The sequence below is a fragment of the Somniosus microcephalus genome, chromosome 8 (assembly GCF_052327205.1).
Source record: "Somniosus microcephalus isolate GS21.2 chromosome 8, FLI_Smic_1.0, whole genome shotgun sequence".
Classification (NCBI taxonomy): Eukaryota; Metazoa; Chordata; class Chondrichthyes; order Squaliformes; family Somniosidae; genus Somniosus; species Somniosus microcephalus.
This window is the reverse complement of record NC_140994.1, coordinates 133,487,131-133,513,667: the sequence shown is the minus strand read 5'-3', so window position 1 is coordinate 133,513,667 and position 26,537 is coordinate 133,487,131. Positions and strand designations below refer to the sequence as shown.

The 26,537-nt window shown below is 47.9% G+C and overlaps 1 protein-coding gene across 3 annotated transcripts in view; it reads left to right on the top strand.

Moving 5' to 3' along the window:
* Positions 1 to 26,537, top strand: part of LOC147113805 (dihydropyrimidinase-related protein 3-like) — a 485,445-nt gene that overhangs the window by 308,424 nt on the left and 150,484 nt on the right. For all 3 annotated transcript variants that reach the window (XM_085995141.1, XM_085995142.1, XM_085995143.1), the window contains exon 3: positions 7,767 to 7,951. In XM_085995141.1, the coding sequence (XP_085851267.1) occupies positions 7,767 to 7,951 (185 nt within the window). The remainder of the gene's footprint in view (positions 1 to 7,766; positions 7,952 to 26,537) is intronic.

The following is a 26,537-nucleotide window of genomic DNA, read 5'->3' as shown; positions in this document are numbered from 1 at the left end:
CTGGAACTCGTTGTCAAATCCCCAAGGAAGATCGATGGACCTCCTGCCCACTGCTGAAAAGTTGCTGGTGGGATTCAAAAATTCTGATAGATCAAATCTGGGAGAAATTTCTGGAATCTTCCAGGTGTGTTGGCTGGCACTTGGTGAGAGAGTTCAGACAGAGTTGCCATGCAAGATGGCTTAGCAGGGAGGACATGTGCAGTAGGTTGTTATGCCTGTCTCTGTACTTTAACCTCTCTTTTGTGTACACAGTGTCTTGTACTTTAAAATCTCTCATTTTCCTGAAAGCTCTTCAATATTTAAAGCTTGTGGTTTGAGTCAAATGGTGTCTGCTGCAGGCAACATGGCGGCTGGCTGTTCCGGAACTTCGACCTCCCCCGTACCAGATAACCAACCCTTTGAAATTTGTTTACAGTGCTGCAAGCTTGTGAACTATGAATTGAATGATGAAGGCAGTTCCCTCCTGGCCCCTCAGATATCTCAGCCTTTCGTGCTGTGGGTTGCAGTGTTTCTGACACTTCCCACAAACTACCCACACAACTTCAGTCAGCAAACATTGTTCATTGTTTAGTCTGAGTCCTCTAACTATTCCCCTGTGCAGAGTTCCCTTATGCTCCAATTTGGCGTCAGAGTACAACTTTAAAAGCAGTGGAACTATGAGGTGCTGTTGGTCGTTGTCCTTGTGGCAAGCATTAGGGGTGAGTTGTAGAGAACAATTGATTGTGATTAATGAAGCTTTCTGATTGACTTGGGATAAATTGGACATTGTTAGGGCGACGAATTTTCTGACGTAATCCCCCCATCCGATCTCCCCTGGAAGTGCCAAATTGGAAGCCAGCGACTTCTAGGTGTGCAAGGTGCCTGCTCGATACAGGCGTTGGGTGCCTTGCATAGGCAAATCGAGTTCCTACCGCCAGTTGTAGGACCCCGATACAAAATTGGTCATCAACTGGGTGGAACTTGCGCTGCGCCTGCTCCTCCCAGTTGTAATGGCTGGAGGCCACATACATACACGAAGGTAAGAAACTTTTTTTTATACGATAGCAAAATACTGTGGATGCTGGAAATCCGAAATAACAACAGAAAACGCTGGAAAAACTCAGCAGGCCAGGCAACATCTGTGGAGAGAGAAAGAGTTAACGTTTCAGGTCGAAGACCCTGCGTCAGAACTGGAAAAAAAAAGCAGGAAATTAAACAGATCAAAAAGCAAGTTTGGGGGCTGGGAAATGGGGGAGGGGATGAAAGAACAAAAGGGAAGTTCTGAGAGAGGTGAAGAGACATTAAGAGATATTCAAGGCGAGACGAGATGGTAATAGGACAGGTAAAGAAAGAAAGGATGGCTCCAGATGAAGTGTGAAATGCATTGGCAGAATGAAAGACAGCTGCCATATGGGAGAGAAAAAAAAAAGGGAAAAGGCACAAACCAAAAGTGTGGATAAAAAATATATAAAAATATGATGGGGGCCGAGGTTATGATCTGAAATTGTTGAACTCGATATTGATATTGAGTCCGGAAGGCTGTAAAGTGCCTAATCGGAAGATGAAGTGCTGTTCCTCGAGTTTACGCTGAGCTTCCGTGGAACAATGCAAGAGGCCGCGGACGGTGAGGTCTGAGTGGGAATGGAGCGGTGAATTGAAATGACAGGCGACCGGAAGCTCGGGGTCACCCTTACGGACTGAACGGAGGTATTCCGCAAAACTATATGTAGTTTCATTTCTGTGGAGCCAGGAGGAGTGCTTCTTTTGGCTCCACAAGAATTCTGCGGGCTTCTGCTAGGCTCGGGCTGACCCCTCCTCTACCCCCCCCCCCCCCCCCCCCCCCCCCCCCGCCAGGACCTACCTGCAGGCCAGCTCGGCATTGGAGCCCAAAACTCATAAAGCACCGACTGGCAAGCTGCTTTGGGACGGTCGATTGGCCTCTGTAGCTTGCCGATTTAAACCAAACGAGGCCTGAGGCTGAATATGGCACGGGCCTCTCGTCGACGTTTTCGGGCACACGTGGGATCTCACCTACCATTTCGCGCTGCACTCTGGCGCAAGTTGTATTTCCCCCTTTAATTTTCTTTTCTGTCTCTTCTCCCTTAGTCCAGTGACGAATAGTGGGGCGCTGTTCTTCCACCAGCCCTCATGTGCCTCACCTACATTAACCACCCTTCATCTGTGATCCAAGACAGTGGGTGCTGGCTGGTTAGTCAACCTTTAGGTGGGGGAGGGGGTGTTGGGAAGGTGCCAAGCCCACTTCTTCCCTCATCTAATGTCCACCCATGCGAGTTACTGATCAGCAGTAGGGCCCTCGCTGGGTTCCTTTTCTCACCGTCAAAAGACATTGAGGCCAGTTGTAGCACAACAACTTCTGCCTGAGTAGATCAGGAATCAAACCTAGGGCCTTCCTGGTCTTTGTGGCTTAGGCAATGGGCTGGATTTTCATTGGGCCGTGGAGTCGGGATTGGAGGCGTGTGGAGGTTTAAAATCCTGAAATTGGGGGTCCCGACCCCATCCCGCCCCTAACTTGCCTCCATGCCAGTTTCAAAGGAGGCGGGTTCCTGCCCCGCACTGGGACCTGCCTCCCCGAGGCGGGAAGGGGATTAGTGCCAATTAACTGCCTGTTAACAGGCAGTTTTTAGCCTAATCCCTATTTTTATTGTTGAAATGTGGGATTCCTAACGGCTCCAAACCACACCAAGTTAGCGAGGCGGGCCGTCGGGATGAAGGGCTTGGAGGGGTCGAGATGTCTGGTATTCAGGTGAGTGATGGGTGCATGAGTGCAGAGGAAAGTGTTTGGTCTGTGTAAAGTGTTTAAAGAAGTTCTACTAACCTTTACTTACCTTTACAGCCTTCCTTCCTTCAGGTCTCGGGAGTCCCTCATCTCACCGGCACAGAAAGCAGAATGGTGGCCAGCTGTCAAAATCTGCAGCCTCTGCTTTCTGTTCCGGGGAGATCCCTAAATCATCCTGAGCAGAAGGAATTAACCTGGAGTACAGATTGTCAGTGTTTGACTGCTTCAAACAGCTGTGAAACGCTGATATTTCATCTATCAAAAGGTCTTGACAGATGAAATATCAATCTGCGACGTCGCCTGTTGCCGGGTGGCCCTTAATTGGCCTGCTGAGCCCGCTGGACGGGCTCAACGAGATCAATCAAGTGAAAATCGCGTGGGTTGGCTAGAACCCGATGGAGGCGGGACTACAACTCCAAAAGTTGTAGTCCTGCCTCCTACACGTCTCCTCAATGAAAATCCAGCCCAGTATGTTTCTCAGTTGGGGGGGAGTCTTGAATAACTTGTATGTAATGCACAAAAAGCTGCTCCAGTGGCTTATTTTCCAACAGTAATTTGTTTTTATCATCTCCTCTACCAGTTAGACCACGATTCACAATAAATATTTCCATTTGCTGAGATCAGCTACTGTGGTAAGTTTGATATTTTCTTGTCATGTGACGGAATCCTCATGCAGCTGGTGAGGATACATTAGTAAGCCACAGGTGTCCAAGCCAAGAGAGTTCTTTGGTCCCAGGTTCAATTGCTGGTCTGTCCCAAGTTAGCTGATATCTAGCTGGGTCAGCAGTGAGGGGTTACAGTTGACTTCATTGTCTCCAGGCCGGGGGAGTGGCAGGTGGTGAGGGAGAAAATCAGCCAGGATTCCTTCGCCTGATTACTGTCCAGTGATGTCTAATGGATATAGCACTTGTGTCAACGTTGAGCAAGGATAGAGTAGTGTTCATCTGCATTGCTCTACTCTCATGGCGGAATAGTCTGCTAACTTTCACTGTCTAGGCTCGCATTTAACAGATGGGCACTTAAGAGCTGCCAATAGATGGAATTGATGGCAAGGGCACAGAGCTTGTGGCGGTGGCAGAAGTTAATGACTTCAGTCTTCCCAATGTTTAGTTCTAGGAAATTGTGGTTTGTCCAAGACTGGATGTTGGATGAGCAGCGTGACGAGACGTAGACAGAAGAGGTATTGGGGAAGTGGAGTTTTGTGTCTTCAGCATACATGTGGGAGCTGGCCCCATGTCTGCAGAAGTAGAAGAAAGTGCTTGCAATTTTATAGCATCTTTCACGTCCTCCAGACGTCCAAAAGCGCTTCATAGCCAATTAAATACTTTTGAAGTGTTGTCACTGTTTTGTAGGCAAATGGTGAATTTTCAAACCGCAAGTCCCATAAATAGCAAGTAAAATGAATGACCAGTTTGTCTGTTGTGGTTGAGGGAGGAGATGTGTCTGTTGTTGGTCAGGAGATCAGGAAAACTTCAAATATTGCAATGGCATTTTTTTTAACTCCCATCTGGATAGGCTGACAGAGCCTCAGTTTCATATCTTATTGAGAGAGATGGACCCTCTAACAATGGAGTACTCCCTCAGTGTTGCATTGAAATATCAACCTATATTATGTGCTCAGGTCCTGGAATGGGCTTTGATCTCACAAACCTTATGAATCAGAGGCAAGAGTTACCAACTAAGTCTTTCTAAGCGTTAGATTATATATGTTGGATTCATCCTGTGATTTCAGTGTCATTCCTGCTGGAAAGTGGTAGAGAAAAATTGCGAAACCTGCCATCCTGTACTTCAAATTTTCTCCGATGTATTTGGCCACTGTGCAGGGCCTGGCTGAAGAAATCTCGGATGAAAATAAAAAGGATGCGAAGAGTACATGAGCAGTATTTTCCATCCTCAATTTTGTGGCTCTTGGGATGTCACCAGTAGTGTGTCCACATCAAACACACTCGGATCAGATATACCGTGGTGAGATACAGATTAAAGCTTCCTCTGCTCTGCCTAACAACGTCCCTTCACCCCAACCATCGGTCTCCTGCTGATGCACCCAATTAAGTTGTGTTTTGTGCTTTGAGTTCATACCCAGTAGGATCTGGGTTGGAGTCATTTCAAATCTGGTTCTTGCAGCCAGAGATAGAGGAAACTTTTTGTACCACCAGTCCGAACTGGATTTGAAGCCAGGAGTATTTCATTTAAAAAGAAATTTTCAGCTCATCTCTACAACAGCCAGTATAGATGGGAGGAAAATTGCTGTGTGGTGAGATTGACCACGTGTATGCCATTGTTAAGCATGAAGGATGTTGTCAATCCCACGCACCCCTTTATTGCCCAGATTTTCGAATCGGTTCCAAAACAAAGCTTGAGGTTTTGGTGTCGGACAGCCCAGGAGCTTGTAGTATTTTGTTTCCAAAATGACATCAGCATAGTTAAGAGTGCCAATCCAATACCTCTTAAATGAGATAGCAGATGGACATTGGTTCCACCAGTCAGACCTTGGGTTCTGGTGTTAAAAGGCTTTTTGATTGCTGCACAGTGAGCAAAGTGTATCACATTAAGTAGAAAGCATACACGTCAAAACTAGCTTTTACTGTGTAATAGAAGTAGTTCTGTTAGTAGGTCTGTATTAAATAATTATCTGGAAGCAGGAGTTTCCCTTTATGGTTACAGAGCTAGTGTGAACTGGAGGTAGTGTAGCCTTTTAATGAGGTATCTATTAATCTACTGGAGGATTGATGCATGGCAACAAGAAGTGGATTTCATTTATTGTTTTCTCCTCTTGCTCCACGGACTACCCAGTCTCGGCCTCAGTGACCAGAGAGGTAAAGAGAACTCCCTATACGGAGTAGGGAAAATGACAGGTCACTACTGTAATGATATCAGCAAATAGTGATGTTATTTGCCTGTTTGATTATCATGCCTTACCAGCATAATTGCATGTATTGATTACTTATGCCTGACCAGCAGAGGGCATGTGACAGAGACAAGCAGTTTAGTTTTAGTTTTGCTTTAGATGGATTTCTAGCATGATGTCTCCTGTAAATGCTGTTAACAAGAGTTGAACATACTTTAGATAAAAAGACATTCTCTTTCATAAATGTCTCATCATTGAACTCACAAAGAAATCAATACAACTACAAGGTGACCCTTGGACATTGGTGGTCAAAGTCCTCTGGTCACAATTGGTGCCTGGCCTGGCAAGATCAGTGTGTGGGGGAGGAGAGAGAAATAAGTTTTTTTTTGTTTAAAAAGGGTCATGGTTTCCTTGATGGTTCAGTTGGTAAGAACATTGCTGCGCAAACCAGGAAAGCACTCTGATTGATCTACAGTCCAGCTCAGTTAGCTGATCGCAAACAGATAGTCATAGTCGTAAGTCATAGTCATAATGGCACAGAAGGTGGCCATTCGGACCATTGAGTCTGTGCTGGCTCTCTGTAAAGCAATCCAGTCAGTCCCATTTCCCCGCTCTATCCCTGTAACCCTGCAAGTTTATTTCCCTCAAGTGCCTATCCGGCCTCCCTTTGAAAACATTGAGTGTCTCCGCTTCCACCACTTCAGTCAGCAGTGAATTCTAGGTCCTCACCACTAGCTGCGTACAAAAGTTTTCCCTCGCATCCCCCCTGTATCTCTTGCCCAAAACCTTAAATCTGTGTCCCCTAGTCCTTGTACCATCAACTAGTGGGAACAGCCTTTCCCCGTCTAGCCTATCCAAACCCGTCGTAATCTTGTACATCTCTATCAAATCACCCCTCAACCTCCTTTTGCTCTAATGAAAACAAATCCAGCTTCTCCAAGCTCTCCTTGTAGCTAAGATCCCCCATCCCTGGAACCATTCTGGTAAATCTCCTCTGCACCCTCTCAAGGGCCTTCACATCCTTCCTAAAGTGTGGTGACCAGAACTGGTTATAGTTGGACTTTGTGTCTTGGGGTAGATAAGGGAGAAACATCAGCTGCTATTGGCTAACGAAGCCTTGCTGGAGGCCTGCAAGCATGAGCGTTGGGTGAAGAACGGATTTGGCTCCCCCGCCCCCCCCCCCCCCCCCCCCCCGCCCCCGTCCCCTGCTCCAACTGCCCAAATAGCCTGCTGACACCGTCCAGATGCATCCATGAAGACCGGCCATTAGGGCAGGGTACCAAAGGTTGAGCACGTGGGAAACAGCGCTCACTGAGAGTTGATGCTTATAGGGGAGGACGCGAACAATCTGGGGAGGACTACAAGAGTTATGTACGCACTCATCCTCACTCTGAAAGAGTGAATGAAAAGATTTTTTCTTTTTAGCTCCATAAAGGAGGTTATCCAATAAGCAGGCAAGAAGAGTCCAGAGTTTAATAGCTGTTTTATACTGAGTTAGGTGATTTCAGCCAGGGTGGAGGAAGAGGCGCTGTGATTGACCTCCGAATCCTCAGGGTTCGTGCTCCTAATCCCTATCCTGACATACCTAGGGTTGGTGTATGAGCATCTAGTGACAACAGGATCAGACTTGACTGTGATGCCTTGGTGGTTGAATGGATAGCCAGCGCTCACTGGTGCATGTGAATCATTGGCCATTAGGGCAAGGTACTGGAGAGTGACTGTGGAACCAGACCTTTGGATGAGTTGATGCCTTCAGGAGGGGCGTAAATTGGCAGGAAGAAATCCGGCTGAACTCCTGCAGGGTAGGTTCCAATTTAAAAGTGCATTTGGAAGGAGATGGGTGGGAGGGATGGAGGAGGAACTGGGGTGGTGACACCTTGTTTCCCAGCACAAGCAGCTTGGGAGATTCAAAATGGACACTTGTAACGAGAGACCCATAGCTAACTGAGGAACATTAACCTCGTAGCTTCTTCAGGGACTGCTTCATCAGCCTGCTGACTGATTTTATTTATATATGATTCACTCTGGGCGCTTTTTTTCTCATGCTATTATTCTGTGTAAAAATATTGTGTTCTCCGTACGTGGAAATGAGCAGTTAAAAATAAAAAATAACCCTAAAACTTGCTTTGTTTCCCTCATCAGGCAAATAGGCGACAATCTGATTGTCCCTGGAGGCGTGAAGATCATTGAGGCTCACGGCAAGATGGTTATCCCTGGGGGAATCGATGTGCACACCCATTTTCAGATGCCCTACAAGGGGACCACCACTGCGGACGATTTCATTCAAGGAACAAAGGCCGCCCTGGCAGGTGGAACCACTATGATAAGTGAGTCAAGCAGCCTTCTCATTCATATTTAAAACTGCATCCATTTAAGCTGCCCTTCAATTAAAAAAAAATTGCCCCTCTGCCCTGCCATTTCAATGGAGCTAATGGCAGTTTCAACAGCACACTTCAACGAAGCACATTGTGCATCGAAAGAAAGCTTGCCGCATGAATATTTTTGTCAATCATGTTTTAAAGCTGCAGCATCCCACAGCCTCTTTTGTTTGCTGACATTTGTGATGAATGTGTCAAATTAAATGTTACAGATGAAGACCTTTCTTTTGAGTCTAAAACAAAATCGAACTCCCAGTTGTATAGTTTTGCTATCGAGCGGTGTTGAATTCCCCTTCTTCACTCTCTCTTCCCCTGCTTCAAAACGATTGCAGATCAGGAACTAGCTGTGAGGACTAATGTGAGCTCTGGTGTACAAAGCATAGATCTGCCCTGCCCTCGCCCTGAGTGTTGTGTGCCGTTCTGGCCACTATACAACTGCAGGGCTATCCTGGTCTTAGAGGGAGTACAAAGGAGGACATGAATTGGACAGGGCACATGAGTTATGAGGAAAGACTTGAGGTACAAGGGATATTGGAGCAAAAGGTAATTAAGATGCAAAATGAAATGGATAAACTGAATCCCAGAATGATTTTCAATTTTAATACAAGCTCTGGGGCAAAGGGATGTAGATTCAATCTTAGACACAGTTAATATATAACTTCGCATACAGAATTGTGAGTATGAGAAATATTCTACCCAGACAGGTAGTCCAAGCACAGCATCTTATAAATTTCAAGAGGGTGATAAAGTTTTGGCAGACAGGCCTATTAAAGGGTGTGATTGATAAACTAAAGTAAAAAGAGGGCCCTTTGAATGGAAATGGTATCTGGAAATGGTTCTGTACATTGGAGGTGGGGGGGCTTAAGTACATACATTGATGCATCATGGGTAACCATGGTCTTCTGGAGCTTGCTTGATTACCTCAGGGAGTTGGAGAAGAATTTTCCAGAGGTTTTTCCTGAAATTAACCACAGTTTCATTTGTCTCCCCCAGGAATTATTATTAGGGAGGATGGTGGTCAAGTCTGTACCATCTAATTAATTGTCTTGATGGTCTTTCCTTGCCTTTATTTTCAAGTATAGTCGTGGAGTTCAGTTGCTGTCAGAACTGAGGGAATTATTGGGTGGGAGAACTGTTAATCTTTTGCTTTGTGTATTTTTAAATTTCTGCTTTTCTCCCTCCCTGTCCTAAGAGTGCTGACTCTGGCCCATGTGACCATTCTTCACATGTCTGCCTAAACACCGAGTGCTGGCAAGCTATTCAACCATGAGGCGAGTAACATAGCCAAGTCCAATTTTGCCCAAAATCCACACATGAGCATTTGGAGCTGGGGTCACTGAATGGCGATCGGGAGTGGGATTTATGACTGACTTTTTCTTCTTTCCCCCCCCAGTCCCCTCAATCCAGGAGTACTGAGGCTAACTGTAGCACCCAAAGTGTTGATCCAGCTGTGATCAGCCATCTCTGCACATACCAGAAACTGACTGGCATTCAAGCTTGCTGTACAGAGAACTGCATGGTGCCTTCAGCCAGCAGGTCATCGGGAGGCTCTTTGATTTTGTTCAAATTTTTAAAAGTTTATTCGTGTGAGCGGGAGATTCTTTAAAAAATACCTTTGTTCTGCCTTTCGCTGCGAAAATGCATGAACCGCCCCATACAGAGCCTGTTTCTGAGGGTTTTTTCTCTTTCACTATCTGGCTAAAACTCTCCCAAAATGGCTGCAAGGTTCCTTTTTACAAACTGCTGTAGGTGTAATTGGTGATTCTTCGTTTCCATTTTTTTTTTAATCCCAGTGAAGGAGGTTAGTGCTGGGGAATGGAACTCTCCTACTCAGTTACCCAGTCCGTTATCAAGCACTCGGCTCAGCTCTAGTAAGATGCTGTGTAAAGATCTGTTTACATTGCCCACAAACCACACCTTCAGAAGAACACTTCCAGCTGCACTAGTTGAATGTTCCCCATTTCCCACAGAGCCATCCTGTGCTCTTTGAGTGAGGTTGTCACTTCAGTGTTGGTTTCTTCTGTTAATCCATGATTCTGTTAAGCGTCTCATTTTAAATGAGTAGATTAGGAGAGGAGACTTTTGTCTTGTTTTGCACACTTTGTACAAAAATAATAAATTGCAGAACAGAGTATTACAGTTTAAACTCTTTTATGAAGCATCAGGTCTGTGATCTCAATCATACAGCACAGTGGGGACAAGATGGAGTTAGGACCCCTTACAGATGCCTGCAGGCCAATGACAACTCAACATGTGAATATAATAGGTATTCCTTACAGATGCCTGCGGGCCAATGATAATTCAATATGCAAATGTTACATCCCCTTTTAAAAGAAAAATGTTATGCATTACTTTTAAACCTTTCTTCTACATAATGTTCTCGGTAGCATAAACATATAAGTAAACTCAGCATTTAACTAGCACTGAAAACATCTCAACGTTTCAGTAACGATGTACAGTTTTTTTTAGGGCAGCGATCTGCCTACACCCTTTGACAGTTCACAAGCCAAGGATAACTCTAGGCTTGACCTCTCATCCTGACCTTGTGTGGCATGGAACTGAGCATGCACTTGCTTGCAGCTGATGACCTCTGGCTGCAGCTGCTGGTTGGTGCTTGGAAGGATTGAGCGAAGTCTGTGGCTCATCAACAGCTGTGCTGGTGACTTGAAGTTGTCAACCAGAGTGTTGCGGTACTCCAGGAGACTGATATAGGGGTCGCTTTTGTCCGCTTTGGCTTTGTCCATGAGTGTTTTTGCAATCTGGACAGTTTTTTCAGCAAGGCCATTACATTGAGTGTAATGTGGGCTTGATGTGACATGTGTGAAATCCCATGCCTTGGCAAACGACTCGAACTCTTTTGATTTGTATTGGGGGCCATTGTCTGAGACTAAAGTCTCGACAATGCCATGCCTGGCAAAGGCTGCCTTTAGCTTGTGGATCACAGCTGCAGATGTGGTTGCTATGAAGCTTGTCCAGTTCAAAAAATCTGCTGTAGTAATCAACAGTCACTATGTAGTCCTCGTTGTTCCATGTGAACAGATCCGTTGCCGCGACCTGTCAGGGCCTGTCTGGGATACGGTGAGGTATCATGGGCTCTTTGACATTTGATGGGCGGCGTTCTAGACAAATGGAACATTTTCCGACAATGTCCTCAATGTGTTTGCACATTCTGGGCCAAAACATAATGTCACGTGCTCTTTGTTTGCATTTTTCCATGCCCATTTGTCCAGCATGAATTTTTGTCAACATCTCTTCTCTGAGACTGGTAGGAATGATGATTTTCTCCCCTTTGAAGACGATTCTGTTGATTTGTGACAGTCTCGGGGAAAACTTGGCTAAGTAGTTAACCATGCCTAATACTGTCTCTAGTTCTGCGCGGTTCTTCGGCGGCTCCATCTTCTTGATGGCGGAGATTTTCTCTGGACCCGGCTTAATGCCATCAGTTGAGAGGTGATGCCCGAAATAACTGATCTCGGTGGATCCAATTATGCTTTTCTCTGGGTTGAGCCGGATACCTTTCTCCCGTGATCATTGTAGCATCGCACGGAGGTTCCTGTCATGTTCCTCTCTATTCCTGCCATAGATGAGGATGTCGTCTACGATTGCGACTACTCCGTCGAGGCCTTCATAGGTCTTCCGCTGGAATTCATCCTGTGCTGAGATGAGGCCAAATGGTAAACGCAGAAATCGGTAGCGTCCAAATGGTGTGTTGAACGTTGTTAGCTTAGATGACTCTTCCGTGAGCTTGATAGTCCAGTATCCTGATCGTGCGTCCATTACACTGAAGTAACGTGCTCCCACTAGCTTGGGTGTGATGTCATCTAGCGTTGGTAGAGGGTAGTGAGGGCGTTTGATAGCCTTGTTCAAATCTCTGGGGTCGAGACAGACTCTGAGCTTGCCTGTACGTGGTTTCTCAACCACTACTAATGCGTTGACCCACTCTGTCGGTTCTGTTTCCCGGGTGATGATTTCTGTATTCTCCATGCTCTGCAGCTCCTCCTTCAGGCGACTACATAGAGCAAGGGGTATCCTTCTCGGTGGGCAAACCACGGGTTGCTGCTGGGTCAAGGTGAATAGTGCATTCACCTGGGAATAGTCCGATTCCTTTGAAAACGTCAGCAAACTCCTCCATGACTGTCTGCTTCTCAACTGGTGCTGTCAATGATAGCAGTAGCTTGACGAGGTCCATGTCTAAACATGCCTTAGCACTGGAGGTGCTCGAGTGTCAACAATGTAAAAGTTCAACATCATGTCGCTTTCTTTGTACTTGCATTTCATCACACATGTGCCTTTTACATTGAGCTGCTCACCCCCTAGCCGGTCAGTCTGCATGAGGTGGGCTGTAGCTCACACTCATCCTTCAAGCTGTGATCCTCACTCAGAGGAATTACATTAACCTGAGCTCCAGTGTCTAGTTTAAATCTAAGCTCTGTGCCCTGTTTTCCTATCTCAATATTGGCAAAGGCTTGCTCATTCTCTGAAATCTGTTTTTTTTCCCTGTGACACAGAATCAATAAACAGTTTCTCTGCATTTGGCTCTCTGTCTGGCATTTGGCTGTCACTCACTGTGTGTACTGCTTTTCTAAAAACAGTCCTGCAAACTTTAACAAAGTGGTTCCGTTTACCACATTTAGCACATTGCCTTCTTTTGGCAGGGCAGTACTCCTTTTCTCCATGCCAGTTGTTTCCACAATAGCCACAGTTTTTGAAGCGTTTTATGTCTGTGTCGCCCATTTTTAGAACTCTTTTTCTGTTCTGAAACACGCTCTCTGGGCGGTGTTCTTTGGTGTGTGTCTATTAACTGCGTGCACTGTCTGTTCACGCGAACTGCTCGTGGCGCCGGTTATGGTTTTCAACTGTGCTTGGGCTATCTCGTGTGATCTAGCTATGTCCATAGCTTTGTCCAGCGTTAGCCTGGACCCGACATTCAAAAGTTTCTCTCTCACTTTAGCTGAATGTATTCCAAACACGATGCGGTCTCTGACCATCTCATCTTTATCTGAATATTCACAGTCTTTTACCAGCTGTTTTAACTCAGTCACGAACTGTTCAAATGACTCACTAGCTCCTTGTACTTTCTCCTGAAACTTGTACCTAGCGAATATCGTATTTGTCTTGGGCATCACATGCTTCAAAACGATCAAATAACTTTTCAGTACCTTTGCTTCATCCGCGGTGAGAGACCATGTGTTAAAGATGTCTCTCCCTTTTTCTCCGATCCACAGGAGTAGGTAGCTGCATCTTTCTTCCTCCCCTTTGCTTTTCAACGGACCCGAGAATATCAACTGCACGTGTTGCTTGAACTTGCGCCATTCTCTATGTAAGTTCAAAGATTCCCAATTCATTCGAGGTAAGGGAGCTCTAACGATGTCCATTTCAAATCCCACTTCTGCCACCATGTCTTGTTTTGCACACTTTGTACAAAAATAATAAATTGCAGGACAACGGAGTATTACAGTTTAAACTCTTATGAAGCATCAGGTCTGTGATCTCAATCATACAGCACAGTGGGGACAAGATGGAGTTAGGACCCCTTACAGATGCCTGCAGGCCAATGACAACTCAGCTTGTGAGCACATGTGAATATAATAGGTATTCCTTACAGATGCCTGCGGGCCAATGATAATTCAATATGCAAATGTTACAACTTTTATCTTGTCAGTTTGGACTGGCTTTGAACGCAGAGGTGACAGGCCAGTGTCTAACTGATGCACCCCGATTGTGTTTTTAAAAATAGTCTTTATTTCCCTGTGGAGAAGATCCTGCTCCTTGACCAATACGGAAAGGATCATCAACAACAACAACTTGTATTTATATAGCGCCTTTAATGTAGTAAAACGTCCTAAGGCGCTGCACAGGAGTACTATAAGGGGGTGGGGGGAGGTTGTGGGACTGAAGGAGATTAAAGAGATAGGGAGGGGCGAGGCCATGGAGGGATTTGGAAACAAGCGTGTGAATTTTGAAATCGAGACACTGCTTAACCGGGAGACAATGTAGGTCAGCGGGCACAGGAGTGCTGGGGGAATGGGACTTGGTGCGAGTTAGTACATGGGCAGCTGAGTTTTGGATGACCACAAGTTTATGAAGGGTAGAATGTGGGAGGCCAGCCAGGAGTGTGTTGGAATAGTCAAGTGTGGAGGTAACAAAGGCATTGGTGAGGGTTTCAGCAGTGGATGAGCTGAGGCAAGGGTGGAGACAGGCAATGTTACGGAGGTGGAAGTAGGCAGTCTTTGTAATGCTGCTGATATGTGGTCAGAAGCTCATTTCAGGGTCAAATATGACACCAAGGTTGCGAACTGTGTGGTTCAGCCGGGGAGAGGGATGGAGTCAGTAGCTAGGGAACGGTGTTTGTGGCGGGGACTCAAAACAATGGCTTCGATCTTCCCAATATTTAATTGGAGAAAATTTCTGCTCATCCAGAACTGCATGTTGGACAAGCAGTCTGACAATTTAGAGACCGTGGAGGGGTCGAGAGAAGTGGTGGTGAGGTAGAGCTGGGTGTCGTCAGTGTACATGTGGAAACTGACGCTGTGTTTTTGGATGATGTCAAGGGGCAACATGTAGATGAGAAATAGGAGGGGATCAGGGTGAATATTAGGCTCCTATTACTATGGTATTCCCCAAGGCAATATTGAGAACTCCTCGTTCTTGCTTTCAGTGATCTGCATTATTCTAATTCTCTTTCATTCACTCTTTCACCACTCCCTCCCCACCCCCAAAATCTCTAACTCGATGAGCATCGTTGAGGACTTGTTTGGCATGAACATGCAGGAAAGGCCTTGATAGCTTAGCATGCTTGATGACTTCTGGTTCCCACTCTGATTCTATGATTACATAGGATATACAGCACAGAAACGGGCCATTCGGCCCAACAGTCCATGCCATCATTTATGCTCCACTCGAGCCTCCTCCCGCCTTTCCTCATCTAACTCTATCAGCATAACCCTCTATTCCCTTCTCCCTCATTTACTTATCAACTGCTCCTTAAATGCATCTATACTATTCACTTCAACCACTCCCTGTGGTAGCGAGTTCCACATTCACACCACTCTTTGGGTAAAGAAGTTTCTTCTGAATTTCCTATTGGATTTCTTGGTGACTATCTTATATTGATGTCCTCTAGTTATGCTCTTCCCCACAAGTGGAAACATTCTCTCTGTATCTACTCTATCTTATGATCACCTCATAACAAATAGTTTTAATAAGTGTGACCTCTTAAACCACTTTAATGCAGATAACTTATTTAATTCAGGTTCCAGGAGACCAGCATCCATGAACCAGCTCCCTGAGTTTACAGTAATAAATCCAGCTTATCCCAAATGCTGACTCGTAGATCCAGGAAAAACTGGGTTTACGGTTCTACTCCGAGGCTACGGGAGATGGATGCTGTGGTGTAACTTCAGAGAGTTGACTTGTGGGCCTGAATTGAATGAGCGCCAGTGTTTATAACAAAAAAAGTTTATATTGTACTTTTTGAATGTAGGACTGTGATGTAAAGGGCCTTGCATCCCTGCAGAGGTGGTTTAATTCCATGGTTCCAGACATAAGGCCCTGGTGGTACTGTTGGGTCCCCATTTTATTCCGGTTGTTGGGAAGACTGAAATGCACAGTTGCCTGTTCGCGACTTGTCAATAATTATGTGTGTATCTATCACAGTGCTGGTGCTGCAAGTTCACCCTCTCCTGTGAACAGGCCAAATCTGCAACAGCATAGGAAGTGGGTTTGTGATATAAATGGGGCATTAACTTGTTTGAAAATGGTGAGAAGCATGAGCCCAAGCTGGCGATGCTTTAAAATTTGCGCTCGCTAAGGATCATCATCATGTTGAAAACAACCTGCGCTGCTGTGTAGTGTTTTCACATGGTAAAATGCCTCCAGGCACTTCACAGAGGAGTGGGTCGGACGCGGCGGAGTGGGTCGGACGCGGAGCAGGAGTTGGGAGAAAGTTCGGGGAGGTGACTCAATACACAGAGGTAGGTTTTGAGAAGGCTTTTTAAGATGGGGAGAGAGGTGGCATCGTCAAAGATTTGCAACAACAACTTTTTCATTTATATACCACCTTTAATATAAAAAATGTCCATAGCTAATTTAAAAAAAAAATTGTAGTTCATCCAAAGAAGGAGATTTTAGGAGGGAATGAGGTGTGATTTAAGAAGAATCTAGAAGGAGGAGAGGCAGGTGAAGAGGCAAAGGCATTTACATAGAATTATATAGAAATTGCAGCACAGACAGGCCATTTGGTCCAAGCCAGTGTTAATGCGCCACATAAACCCCCTCCCACCCTACTTCATCTCACCCCATCAGCATAATCTTCTATTCCTTTCTCCCTCATGTGCTTATTCTTAAATGCATCTATGTTATTTGCCTCAACTGTTCCATGTGGCAGCAAGTTCCACATTCTAACCACTCTCTGGAATTCTCTTGCTAATAAATCCAGTAAGAAATTGAGAAAAAAACTTCTTTACCCAGCGATAGGGACCATGGTGAATGTATTTTCTGCCATCAATGGTGGAGCAGAGGGAGAGGGGTCACACAGTAGTCCAGACACCAAAATACTGTTGGCACCAAATAAACAAATTCCCCTACATTACACAGTGAGACATTTCACAAAGTAATTTGTTGGCTGTGAAGCACTTTGAGATAATCCTGAGATCATGAGAGGCATTATAGAAGTACAAGTTCATTCTTTCTTTACTCCTCATTGAACGGAATAATTCCAGTGCACCAAATCGCATTCTGTTCTTTTCTGTTGTACAGAATTCCTTAGTAAGCACGAAAGATTTGAATTGCTGGCATTTATTGGTCCGTACACTAACAAAATTTACTGCCAAAATTTAGAAATTACATTAGTTTTGTGTAAAATATGTGGAATGTTTTCTGTTTGGATTGCACTTGATGAATGAGTGAGTCAATGTTTTGCACTACAAATAATCAATCTCCTTCGAAACTTAATCTGTGATCCAACAGGCCATTTATATCGCCACTCATGGGCCAGCTATGTATAACAACTTGCATTCTATATACAGTAGCGCCTTTAATGTAGTAAAAACTTCCCATGGCGCTTCATAGGAGCATTATCGGACAAAAATTGACACAAGCCACATAAAGAGAACATTAGAACATAAGAATTAAGAGCAGGAGCAGGGCATATTTGGACTTACAATCCCTCTACACCTCCATCCCCCACCAGGATGGCCTGAGGGCGCTCCGCTTCTTCCTTGAACAGAGGCCCGACCAGTCCCCATCCACCACTACCCTCCTCCGCCTAGCTGAACTTGTTCTCGCATTGAACAACTTCTCCTTTGAGTCCACTCATTTCCTCCAAATCAAAGGTGTTGCTATGGGCCCTAGCTATGTAGGGGGTTTTTGGGTTGTGTGAGTCAGCTTCACCTCTGACTCCTTTGAGCGGTTCGAATCGCTCCACATCCCCTGGGTTCTAGACACCGGACTTAGGTACAGGCGGCGATACAGAAAATCAAGTAGACAAGTGGTTTGGTGCAAGAAAACCAACATTTTATTAAAAGGCTGAATAAAACACAGTACTACTGAGAATTACTGGTATAGTTACAGGCATAAAACAGTTAATACACTCATATGGGAATGGGGAACACACGGCCCATCGAGGGAAACAAATACACTAAAAACCCCCTTATCCTTATCCCACCCCTATACCTAACTAGATTAAGCTATGAGGGGCCAGGAGTTCATGCTCACCAATTCAAAACCTGTTGCTTTAGATGGTGGGGTTTGAGGTCCGCTCTTCCTGTCCTTTGGGGTATCCCATCGCCACGTGGTCACAGGGCGCGGCGCTGAAGTTGCTTGTGCAAAGGCACCCTCCCTTTTTCTCTGTTAACGTCTTCATCGAGTACTTTGTCGCGATGGGCCTTTTTCTCCTTTGGGCGGTCGCCGACGGTATTGCTGAGGTCGGGGGTCGGTAGGCGGTCTTTACCGTCTAATGATTTTGCTACCCATGCTTCGAACACCAGCTTATTCTTCAACTGGGCTATTACTGTCCATGTGACAAATGCCAGCTTATAACTAGGCCGTTTTGTCTAGATTTTTCTACCCACTCTTCGAATACCAGCTTATTCTTCAAATTGGGGTTTTACTGTCCATGCATGCAACGCCAACTTATTCACCAAACGCCAACTTATTCACCAAACGCCAGCTTATAACCAGGCGTTTGGTTTCCCCAATGCGTCTTTCGCTGCCCTTCTCTGCTCTTATCAGTATACCGTAATTCTTCGTCTCGTCTCGTCTGCCCGTTTGTGGCCTGTGTGTCCTGTGTGGTTTCGAACTCGGGTCTCGTTCTCCTCCCGCGTTGGGCCCTCAGTGTAGTAATGGGCGTCCTTGGTGTTGAGTGGCGCGGGGAGCAAGAAGAGAGCCCGCCACGAGGCCAGGGCACGAGAACGAGCGGCAGCAGGCCAGAAGCCAAACGATAAGAGGCCAGAGCAAGAGAGCTAAGAGACCAATCACTACCGATGGGCCTACAATTATACCCGATTCTTCATTCCTTATCTGCGCGCCAAATCAGGTCAGTCCTTTGCCTAACTTTTGGCAGGCTCGTTTAAACTGAATACAGCCATTTACTTTAACGACCCTGAAATGGCTGTCTGTGTTTTAATGGTTCCGATGTCCTGGTTATTGGTTATGTATGAGACTTAATCGGGTTTTCCTGACTTGATGGCTTCTGTGAGCTGTTACCGATTAAATATGCAGAAACCTAATGGCCTCGATTATAGGCCCATTCTAGCTTGATCTGTTTCAAGGTGTAGGAATGCATATTCTGTGTTAACTTTGGCTGCCTGGCTCCAGAGTCTTTTCACAGATTCCTGCATTTTACGTTTCGTCCCAGGCTTGAAAAAAAGGTGTCTGCCTGCTTGCAGAGCCTTGCTTTTAAAATCCTGTCCTTTTGGTCACGAGGCTGCAGAAGCCATTTTGGGTACCCTGTCTTTTTCATAACTTGTCCATGCAGGGTCCCTTTATCCATAACTTCGGGGAATGTGGGAATTTTGAGAACCCTACACTCCCCCCTGTTGATACTAAATGTGCTTTAAGTATCATCCTGATAAGGTGAGCAAAATTTCCGACCCGCCACAGTCAATCTTCCCCTTTAAATAATTACAGTCGTTTACACACACCCAAGCATGGGGGGGGGGGGTCCGACACCCCTGCACCACTTGGTACACATCATCTTTATTACAAACAACACGCGCTGAACATCTTTATTAAAAACAACAAAAGAACATAAAACAACAATCTTTAATCAATAATACAAACAGCAAATTCAAACAGGTGTATCTCCCTCCACCTTAACAATATTCCTTCCAGGTCCTTTGGTTTCAGAATTCTAGTATTTGACCTTTTCCCTTGCATTGAGTGCATACTAGGTACAATATTATCCCCAACGAGAATGTGGGAAGCCAGTCTGATCCACGAAGGGACCTCTATATTATTGAAAATGTCCCACCAGGGTGGAACTACAATGTCCAATATCTTAGCCCCTATCTCTACTGTATTCTGCTCCAGAGTGTAAAAATGTTTCTGTGAAACTATAACTGCTTTGAGTATTTTGGTAAGGTGTTCTGGGAGAGGTGGAATTTCATAGCCGAAATACGCTACATACTTCTGTAGTTTGGTAAAATTCACCTTTACAGTGAGGTGAACAGTGGAGGGTTCAGGAATGGGGACAATTCGTTCCTGGGCAACTTGAACTTCTGCCTCGGGTTTAAAGCAGAAACTGTTGTCACTAACTGGACACCAGCTATGCTGTCCATGCTGGTAGTGGGGCGCTCCTGTGGTGACACAATATGTCCCACCTCCTATATATGCTACCTGCAGGGGAACATGGTCTTGTGCCATTGCCTCCATGGTGTAATTTATAGGTTTTGCGCCAGCAGCTCTGAACCCGCACTGTGGTTTTGAATAGGCGTTCAAGTGCTGGGGACACAGGATTATGTGTGCTCCTCGGCTCCGGCACCCTGAGAGGTCAGTACCTGTCATAGCGTGCTCCCACTTTATGATGTAAGGTGGGACCACTGTGAAACGAATGTGTGCACCCCCTTGAATGACTCCAATGTTCTCTACCCTGTATACCGGTGCGGGTCGGGCTGTCCTACCCATGACCGTCATCCTAACTACTATGCCCATGATCGTGTGGTTAGACTGTCCACAATCCACTGGGACCAGGTAGGCTTCTGAAGCTAGCCGGAGTTGGCACGGGCTTAATGCATTCTCAAACAGATGGAGGGCTGCGAGGTGCTTGTTGCTGATCGAGGAGGGGACTAAAGCCTGTTTTAAATCCTCCAGATTACTGCGGCCCTCGCGCAGCAACCATTCCCCGTACAGCACGCACACCTCGTTCTGCGCAGCCTGGTCAGAAGCATTTCTGTCCTCCATTATGAGAGCGTTCACGGTCTTTGTGTACTTCTCCAGCTCAGCTATAATTTCTTTTAAATGGACTGTCATGGCCTGGTCCTCATGTAACTCGGAGCCCACTACTTTATTCTCATCCATTAGGATTTTCTTTAACTGAGTTTTTAAACCGTTTATCTGGGTCTGTAATTCTATGTCATCTAAACCATTGATGACAGAGGACCCAGTGTTAAACGCAGTAAAAACATCATTCCATACTCCCCTTCTTTGTCTCCCTGCATTACCCAAAAACTCATGGGGTGTGGTGTACAGTTCGGTTTTGTCGACATTGGCGAAATCGAACTCTCAATTTCCTGAACATGTCCTTTAATAGGGCATGGTATAGCTGCTCTGTTTCTTTGGGGCACTACAAGTGTACCTCGGTGAGATTTAAAATCATGGAGGCTACCACGTAGTGTACCCCATGGTACAGCACCTGATCCGTAGGTACTAGTACCAACCCATTCCCTGGTCCCTTGGTGGTGGTGGTGAGGCACCCTTCCCTGTGTGTCCTCGCTGCCTGCGTCATGGGCGGGGCACAAGCTCAGTGGCATTGACTGGGCTCGGGGAGTATGGGACCGCGCACACCTTCAGGCTGGTATCCCACTTCATCCCCTCCCTGGCGTCTTGCCACTGCCGGTGGAAAATGATAGATATGCCTGTGGGGCAGACCCTCTCTGACCTCCACATACAGACATAAATCCCTTGGTCCGGTTCCCACCACTTGTCCCAGCATACACTTAATCCCCCGTGAGTCCCTGTAATCGTCCGGTGGGTATTGTTCCCCAACCGTTCCCACTCGACTACGGGGTTTCTCATATCTTTGCTCAGCTTTCTGAGCCACCACCACCTATCCAAAGGAATGTGTCCCTTGCATGTTAAACATACACGTTTCCCTACAGTGACGCTAACCCTTGTGGTAACGACCTGTACCCTGGGGCACAGTAGGGAGGCCTCCCCGTATGTGAACCCGGTCTGGCTGGAGTACTGGGACAAATTGGACCCCAGCCACCCTGGCCACCTTCCCTCGTGGACGTAGACGGCGGTCTCCTCCACGTCCCGTTCGCTACTTCCATCGGTTACTATAGGTGCTCTCTCTCCTGAGCACCCATAGATGTGGGATTCCTCCACGTCACCTCGCTTTCCAATGCTCAGTCCTATCAGGGCGAGTAGGATTACGCCCCCGTTCATCCTGAAAGTCTTTCTGCAACAGATACAAAAACATACAGCCAGATCCCCAAGAGATTCTCTGGCTTGGGGGAAGCATAGTCGGGTGTCGCTACCTCGACTCAAATATACACACTCTTAGCAGATTACTACTTATTAAAACTACCCATCACCTTATTTAATACTTAAGCTAAACACCCAAACTTAAGCTAAATGCCTAAACTTAAATTACCTAAACTATATACATCCGCCGCCCATCTCCGAGTGGCCAGCCTAATCCCTGTTAGGGCTGCGGCACACCGCTCCCTTCGGTGTGGCCGCACTGTCCTGCACTTCCGGCCCCTCACAGCCTGTGGCTGCTGGCTGGGGACCTCTGTCTTTGGACTTACCCCGGACTCAGGAGGCTGCCCCTTTAAAATGGGGAGCCGGTGACCAGGGTTTCCTTGGCTGGGGCGTCTGTGGGGACCTTCTAGGGACTTTGGCGGGTGGGGTTTTCTTGGCTGGTGGGCTTTTAACCCGAACCGCCGTCCCCTCCGGTGCGGTCTGTGGGCTTACCACTGCCGCTGGCTGGTGATCTGCTTCCTCAGGCTTTACCTCTCCCGAACCTGGGCTAGGGGCAGGTAACTCTTCGCAGCCTGTTGCTGCAGGCTGAGAGTCTCCGCCCCCAGGTCCCAAACCTGGGTCAGGGGCGGGGTCTTCGCCCTCGGGTCCCTCCTCATCTTAACCTGGGTCAGGGGCGGGGTCTTCGCCCTCGGGCCCCACCTCCTCTAGATCCCAGAAGAGTGGGGAAGTGTCCCAATCGATGGGCTGGATGGCCCCTCCCCTTAAACAAGCCACAGCGCCTGCCTGTGCAGTCTGTGAACTTGTTCCCGCTGCAGGCTGAGGATCTTTGTCCTCAGACCTTACCCCAACTGACGGTTTTCTCTTCTCGGGTTTAAACAGTTTACACTGATACTAATATGGAACCATTTGGTGCGCCGAGGCATCTTAATGACGTATACCATGGGGCTTGCCTTGTCTACAATGCTGTAGTGCCCCATGTATAGTGGTTCTAAACTTCCTACCCAAGCATAGTTCCTCACCATGACCTGATGATCTACCTCCCACTCGTGGTGTTTTCGGGGTTCTAGCAGCAATCGGTTGCTCCGATGCTGCTTTCCCATGTTCCCAGCCGCCTGCCCGTGGACCTGCATAAGGTGCTCGAAGAGGTTTTGGGTGAACCTGTCCCGGTTTACCGCTGAGCTGACCTTCTGTGAGCACCGGGGCTAGTACATGGGTGGGGGTCCGCATAGCCCTGCCAGTCATCAGCTCATGCGGGGAGTACCCCGTGCTTTTCGACTGGCTGGCCCTGATCCCCCATGAGGACCAGCGGTAGGACCTCTGCCCATTTTTGAGGCGAGTCCACCGTCTCCTTCCTTAACCTTTTAAGGTCCTATTCATTCTCTCCACAATCCCTGATGACTGCAGGTTGTGGGCAACGTGCCATTTCCCCTCGATGCCTAGCAGCATAAGGGTATTCTGCATTACCTGCCCGGTAAAGTGACTCCCTTGGTCGGACTCCACATACTGTGGTAGCCCCCATCGCGATAACACTTCCTGGACCAGGATCCTGGCCGTACCCAGAGCTGTGGCCGTTCTGTAGGGGAAGGCTTCTACCCATTTGGTGAACACATCCACCAGGACTAGGCAGTACTTATAGCCTCCCTGGGCGGTGGGTAGGGGCCCGATGTAGTCGACCTGTATCGACTGCCATGGTCCCTCTAGCCTCCTGATGTGTCCCATAGGTACCTTCCTTTTATGGGGGTCAGGGTTATTAGCAGCGCACACCAGACAGCCAGCGCAGAACTCGCGGACATCTTCCCTGAGTTCTGGCCACCATCCCGCCTGTTCCACCTGCTGCCAGGCGGTCTCAGGCCCGGGATGCCCCGCTCCTGGACCCTCATGGGCCAGTTGAAGGAATTCCCTGCGGTGCTGCTGCAGCACAACTCGCTGTTTCCCCCCCCCCCCCCCCCCCCCCCCCGAACAGCATGCCTTCTTTTACGGAGAGGGCTGCTCCCTCTACCCTTTTTCCCTCAATCACTGCGTTGAGGACGGCTTTGAGGACGGGGTCTTGGGCTTGGACCGTCTTAAGGTCCGGGGCTAAAGCTACCCCTGCACTCCCTTGTGTCCCGTCCCTACCTCTGACTGCTGCCATGGGTCTGGACCCATATGGGTCCCAGAAAGTGCCTGTGCGGGCTCCCTCTTTAGCCAGCATATCAGCCTGCTGGTTACCCTGACTACAGGGTTCTGTGGAGGAATGGGCCTTCACCTTGTGAATGAAGACCTCCCCTTCCTCCCCCACTGCTGCCAGGATCTTTTCCAGCAGGGATTTTACTGTGAGGGGTCTCCCATCGGCGGAGGTGTATCCGCGGCGGGACCAGATGGCCAGGTACTCCGTACACGAATTGCACGTGAACATACTGTCTGAGCAAATCGTGTATGGTGTGGGGAAGATTTCGGGGTGCGTAACGACGTACACTACCGTGGACAGTTCAGCCTGCTGGGCGCTCATGGTGCTGGGGAGCTTAATCGCCAGGGCAATGTTTGCCGCTGGGTCATAAACTCCACACCCCGTGAGTCACTCGCCAGCAGATACCGTGCTGAAACCATCTACATAGATCTCACGGCCCGTGGGATGTATCCCGGCCCGTAAACCTATGTTCACTTCCCAAACCCCTTCTATGGAACACCGGTGGGCTGTTCCAGGATATACCAGGTTGGCTGCGAGCTTTGGCTCACAGAGACCCTTCACCTTAAGGTCCATCTGTGAGAGGAGCAGGGTCCAGCGAGCAATGTGGGCACTGCTCACCGTCCCATCCTTGATCCTCCCATCCAGAAGCATCTGGGTGGGTGTGTGATGGGTGAGGAGGGTGATGAGAGAGGTGCCTGTGAAGATCAGCGATCTTTTCACAGCCCAATGTGTGGCCAAGAGGTGCCACTCACAGTTGGAGTAGCTCCTCTCCACCTCCGTGAGTATCCTGGAGGAGTAGACCACCGGCCTCAGCCGGCCATGCCGCTCTTGGAGCAGCACAGCACTCAGGCTACCCCCGCTGGCTGCTACCTCCAGGAAGAACTCTCCCCCCCCATCTATGGCCCCTAGAGCTGGTGCGGTCTGCAGATCCTCCTTGAGCCTGACAAATGCTGCCTGGCAAACCTCATCCCAAACCCACTCCACTCCCTTGTGTAGGAGTCGGAGCAGAGGGGCTGCTGTGGCTGCATAGTCTTCAGTGACGTCTCTGCAGTACCTGGTTAGCCCTAAAAATGACCTCACACCCGTAACTGTGTTGGGGACGGGTAATTCCTGTACCGCCTCCCTCCTAGCCTTATCTATGACCCTTTCCCCAGCGCGTACGGTCAGGCCCAGGAATTTCACCTCCTGCTGGCCGATCTGCGCTTTCTTTGGGTTTACTTTAAAAGCCTCCTGTCTGAGCAGCTCCAGTAGTTCGGCCAGTAGTGGGCCATGCTCCTCTTTCGAATCGGTGAACAGGAGCAGGTCATCCACATACTGTACTAACTGTCTGGGCTGACTGAAACCCTTTAAACTGTTCGCCATGCACTGATGGAAAATGCTGGGGCTATTGTGGAAGCCCTGGGGCAAACAGTTCCACGTGTACTGTTGCCCTTTAAACGTAAAGGCAAACTTGTACTGATCCTCCCTCCTTAAAGGGATGGACCAAAACCCGTTGGAGATATCCAGCACCGTGAGCGTGGTCGCGGATGCTGGGGTACTTCCTATCAGGTCGGCAACTGCTGCTACCATGGGTGCACAGGCTGGGAGGTTGCTGTTGGGCACCCGATAGTCCACCTTGGCCCTCCAGGAATTGTCCGGCTTTCTAACCAGCCACAGTGGAGAGTTTACGTCGGTGGCCATCTGTCTCAAGACTCCCTGTTGTACTAAGGAGGACATGGCTGCTTCCATGTCTGGCTCCGCTTCCCTGGGGAAGTTATACTGTTTCTGTGCTCGGGCCATGGGGTCCCCGTCTACGCTGACCTCAAACCTGTTGACCCTTCCACAGTCGTGTTTGTGCATGGCAAATGTGGCTAGGTGGGCGCGCACAAATGCCTGGAACTCCTTTGGGGTGTTACTGACCGTGAGCTCGAGGTTATAACCCTCCTTGGGCTTCATGGTGCATAGGGTCTCCTTCCCTTCTTTCCCTGGGATGACCACTACCTCGCCGTCCTTTCCTGTACTTGCCCCCCATAGGCAATGATTCCTTAAATCTATTAGGATCCCGTGGCCTACAATAAAGTCAGCTCCCAGGACCCCTCTTCCACCCTCCACTTCCCATCATCAGGACACAGGTCCACTTGGAGCGGAGTGGTCCTAACCAAATGGCGAGCGGGATGGAAAACGAGCCAGCCTGTTCTTTGCCATGGGACCCCGTTAGATAGAGGCGAGGTGGTGGGGTTATCTGAATGGACCATGATGCATGATGCCCCCATGTCCAACAGATAGGTCCCCTTCACCTTTTCCACCTCCATCTCCACGAGGGGTCTTTTCCATTCATCGTATCGAAGGAAACACAGGTAAACAGACTGCGCTGGCTCTCGTCATGGCTGTGGGTTGGATGGGGCTGATGGGGTCAGAGCACCGGTAGCGGCTGCTACTCTCCCGTGGCCAGTCAGTAAGGACCTCATGGTGTCCAAAAATGACTCGACCGCTGCGGGAGGGATCTCTGCCTTTTGGGCTGGGGCTGTGGAATTCTTTCCCTTGTCTTTCCAAGGGTTTTTGCACTCCTTCCTCCAGTGGCCGTCCTTCCCATACCCGTAACAATTCATCTTAGTGCTCGGAGGGTTATTCCCTTTCTGATGCCACTCCTTACTACTCTGCCCGGGTTTTACCTCATGCACCTTTCCCTTAGGTGGGTGTGCATCGGATCCCCTACCGTTCTTATAGGCTAGGGTCAACTGCCTG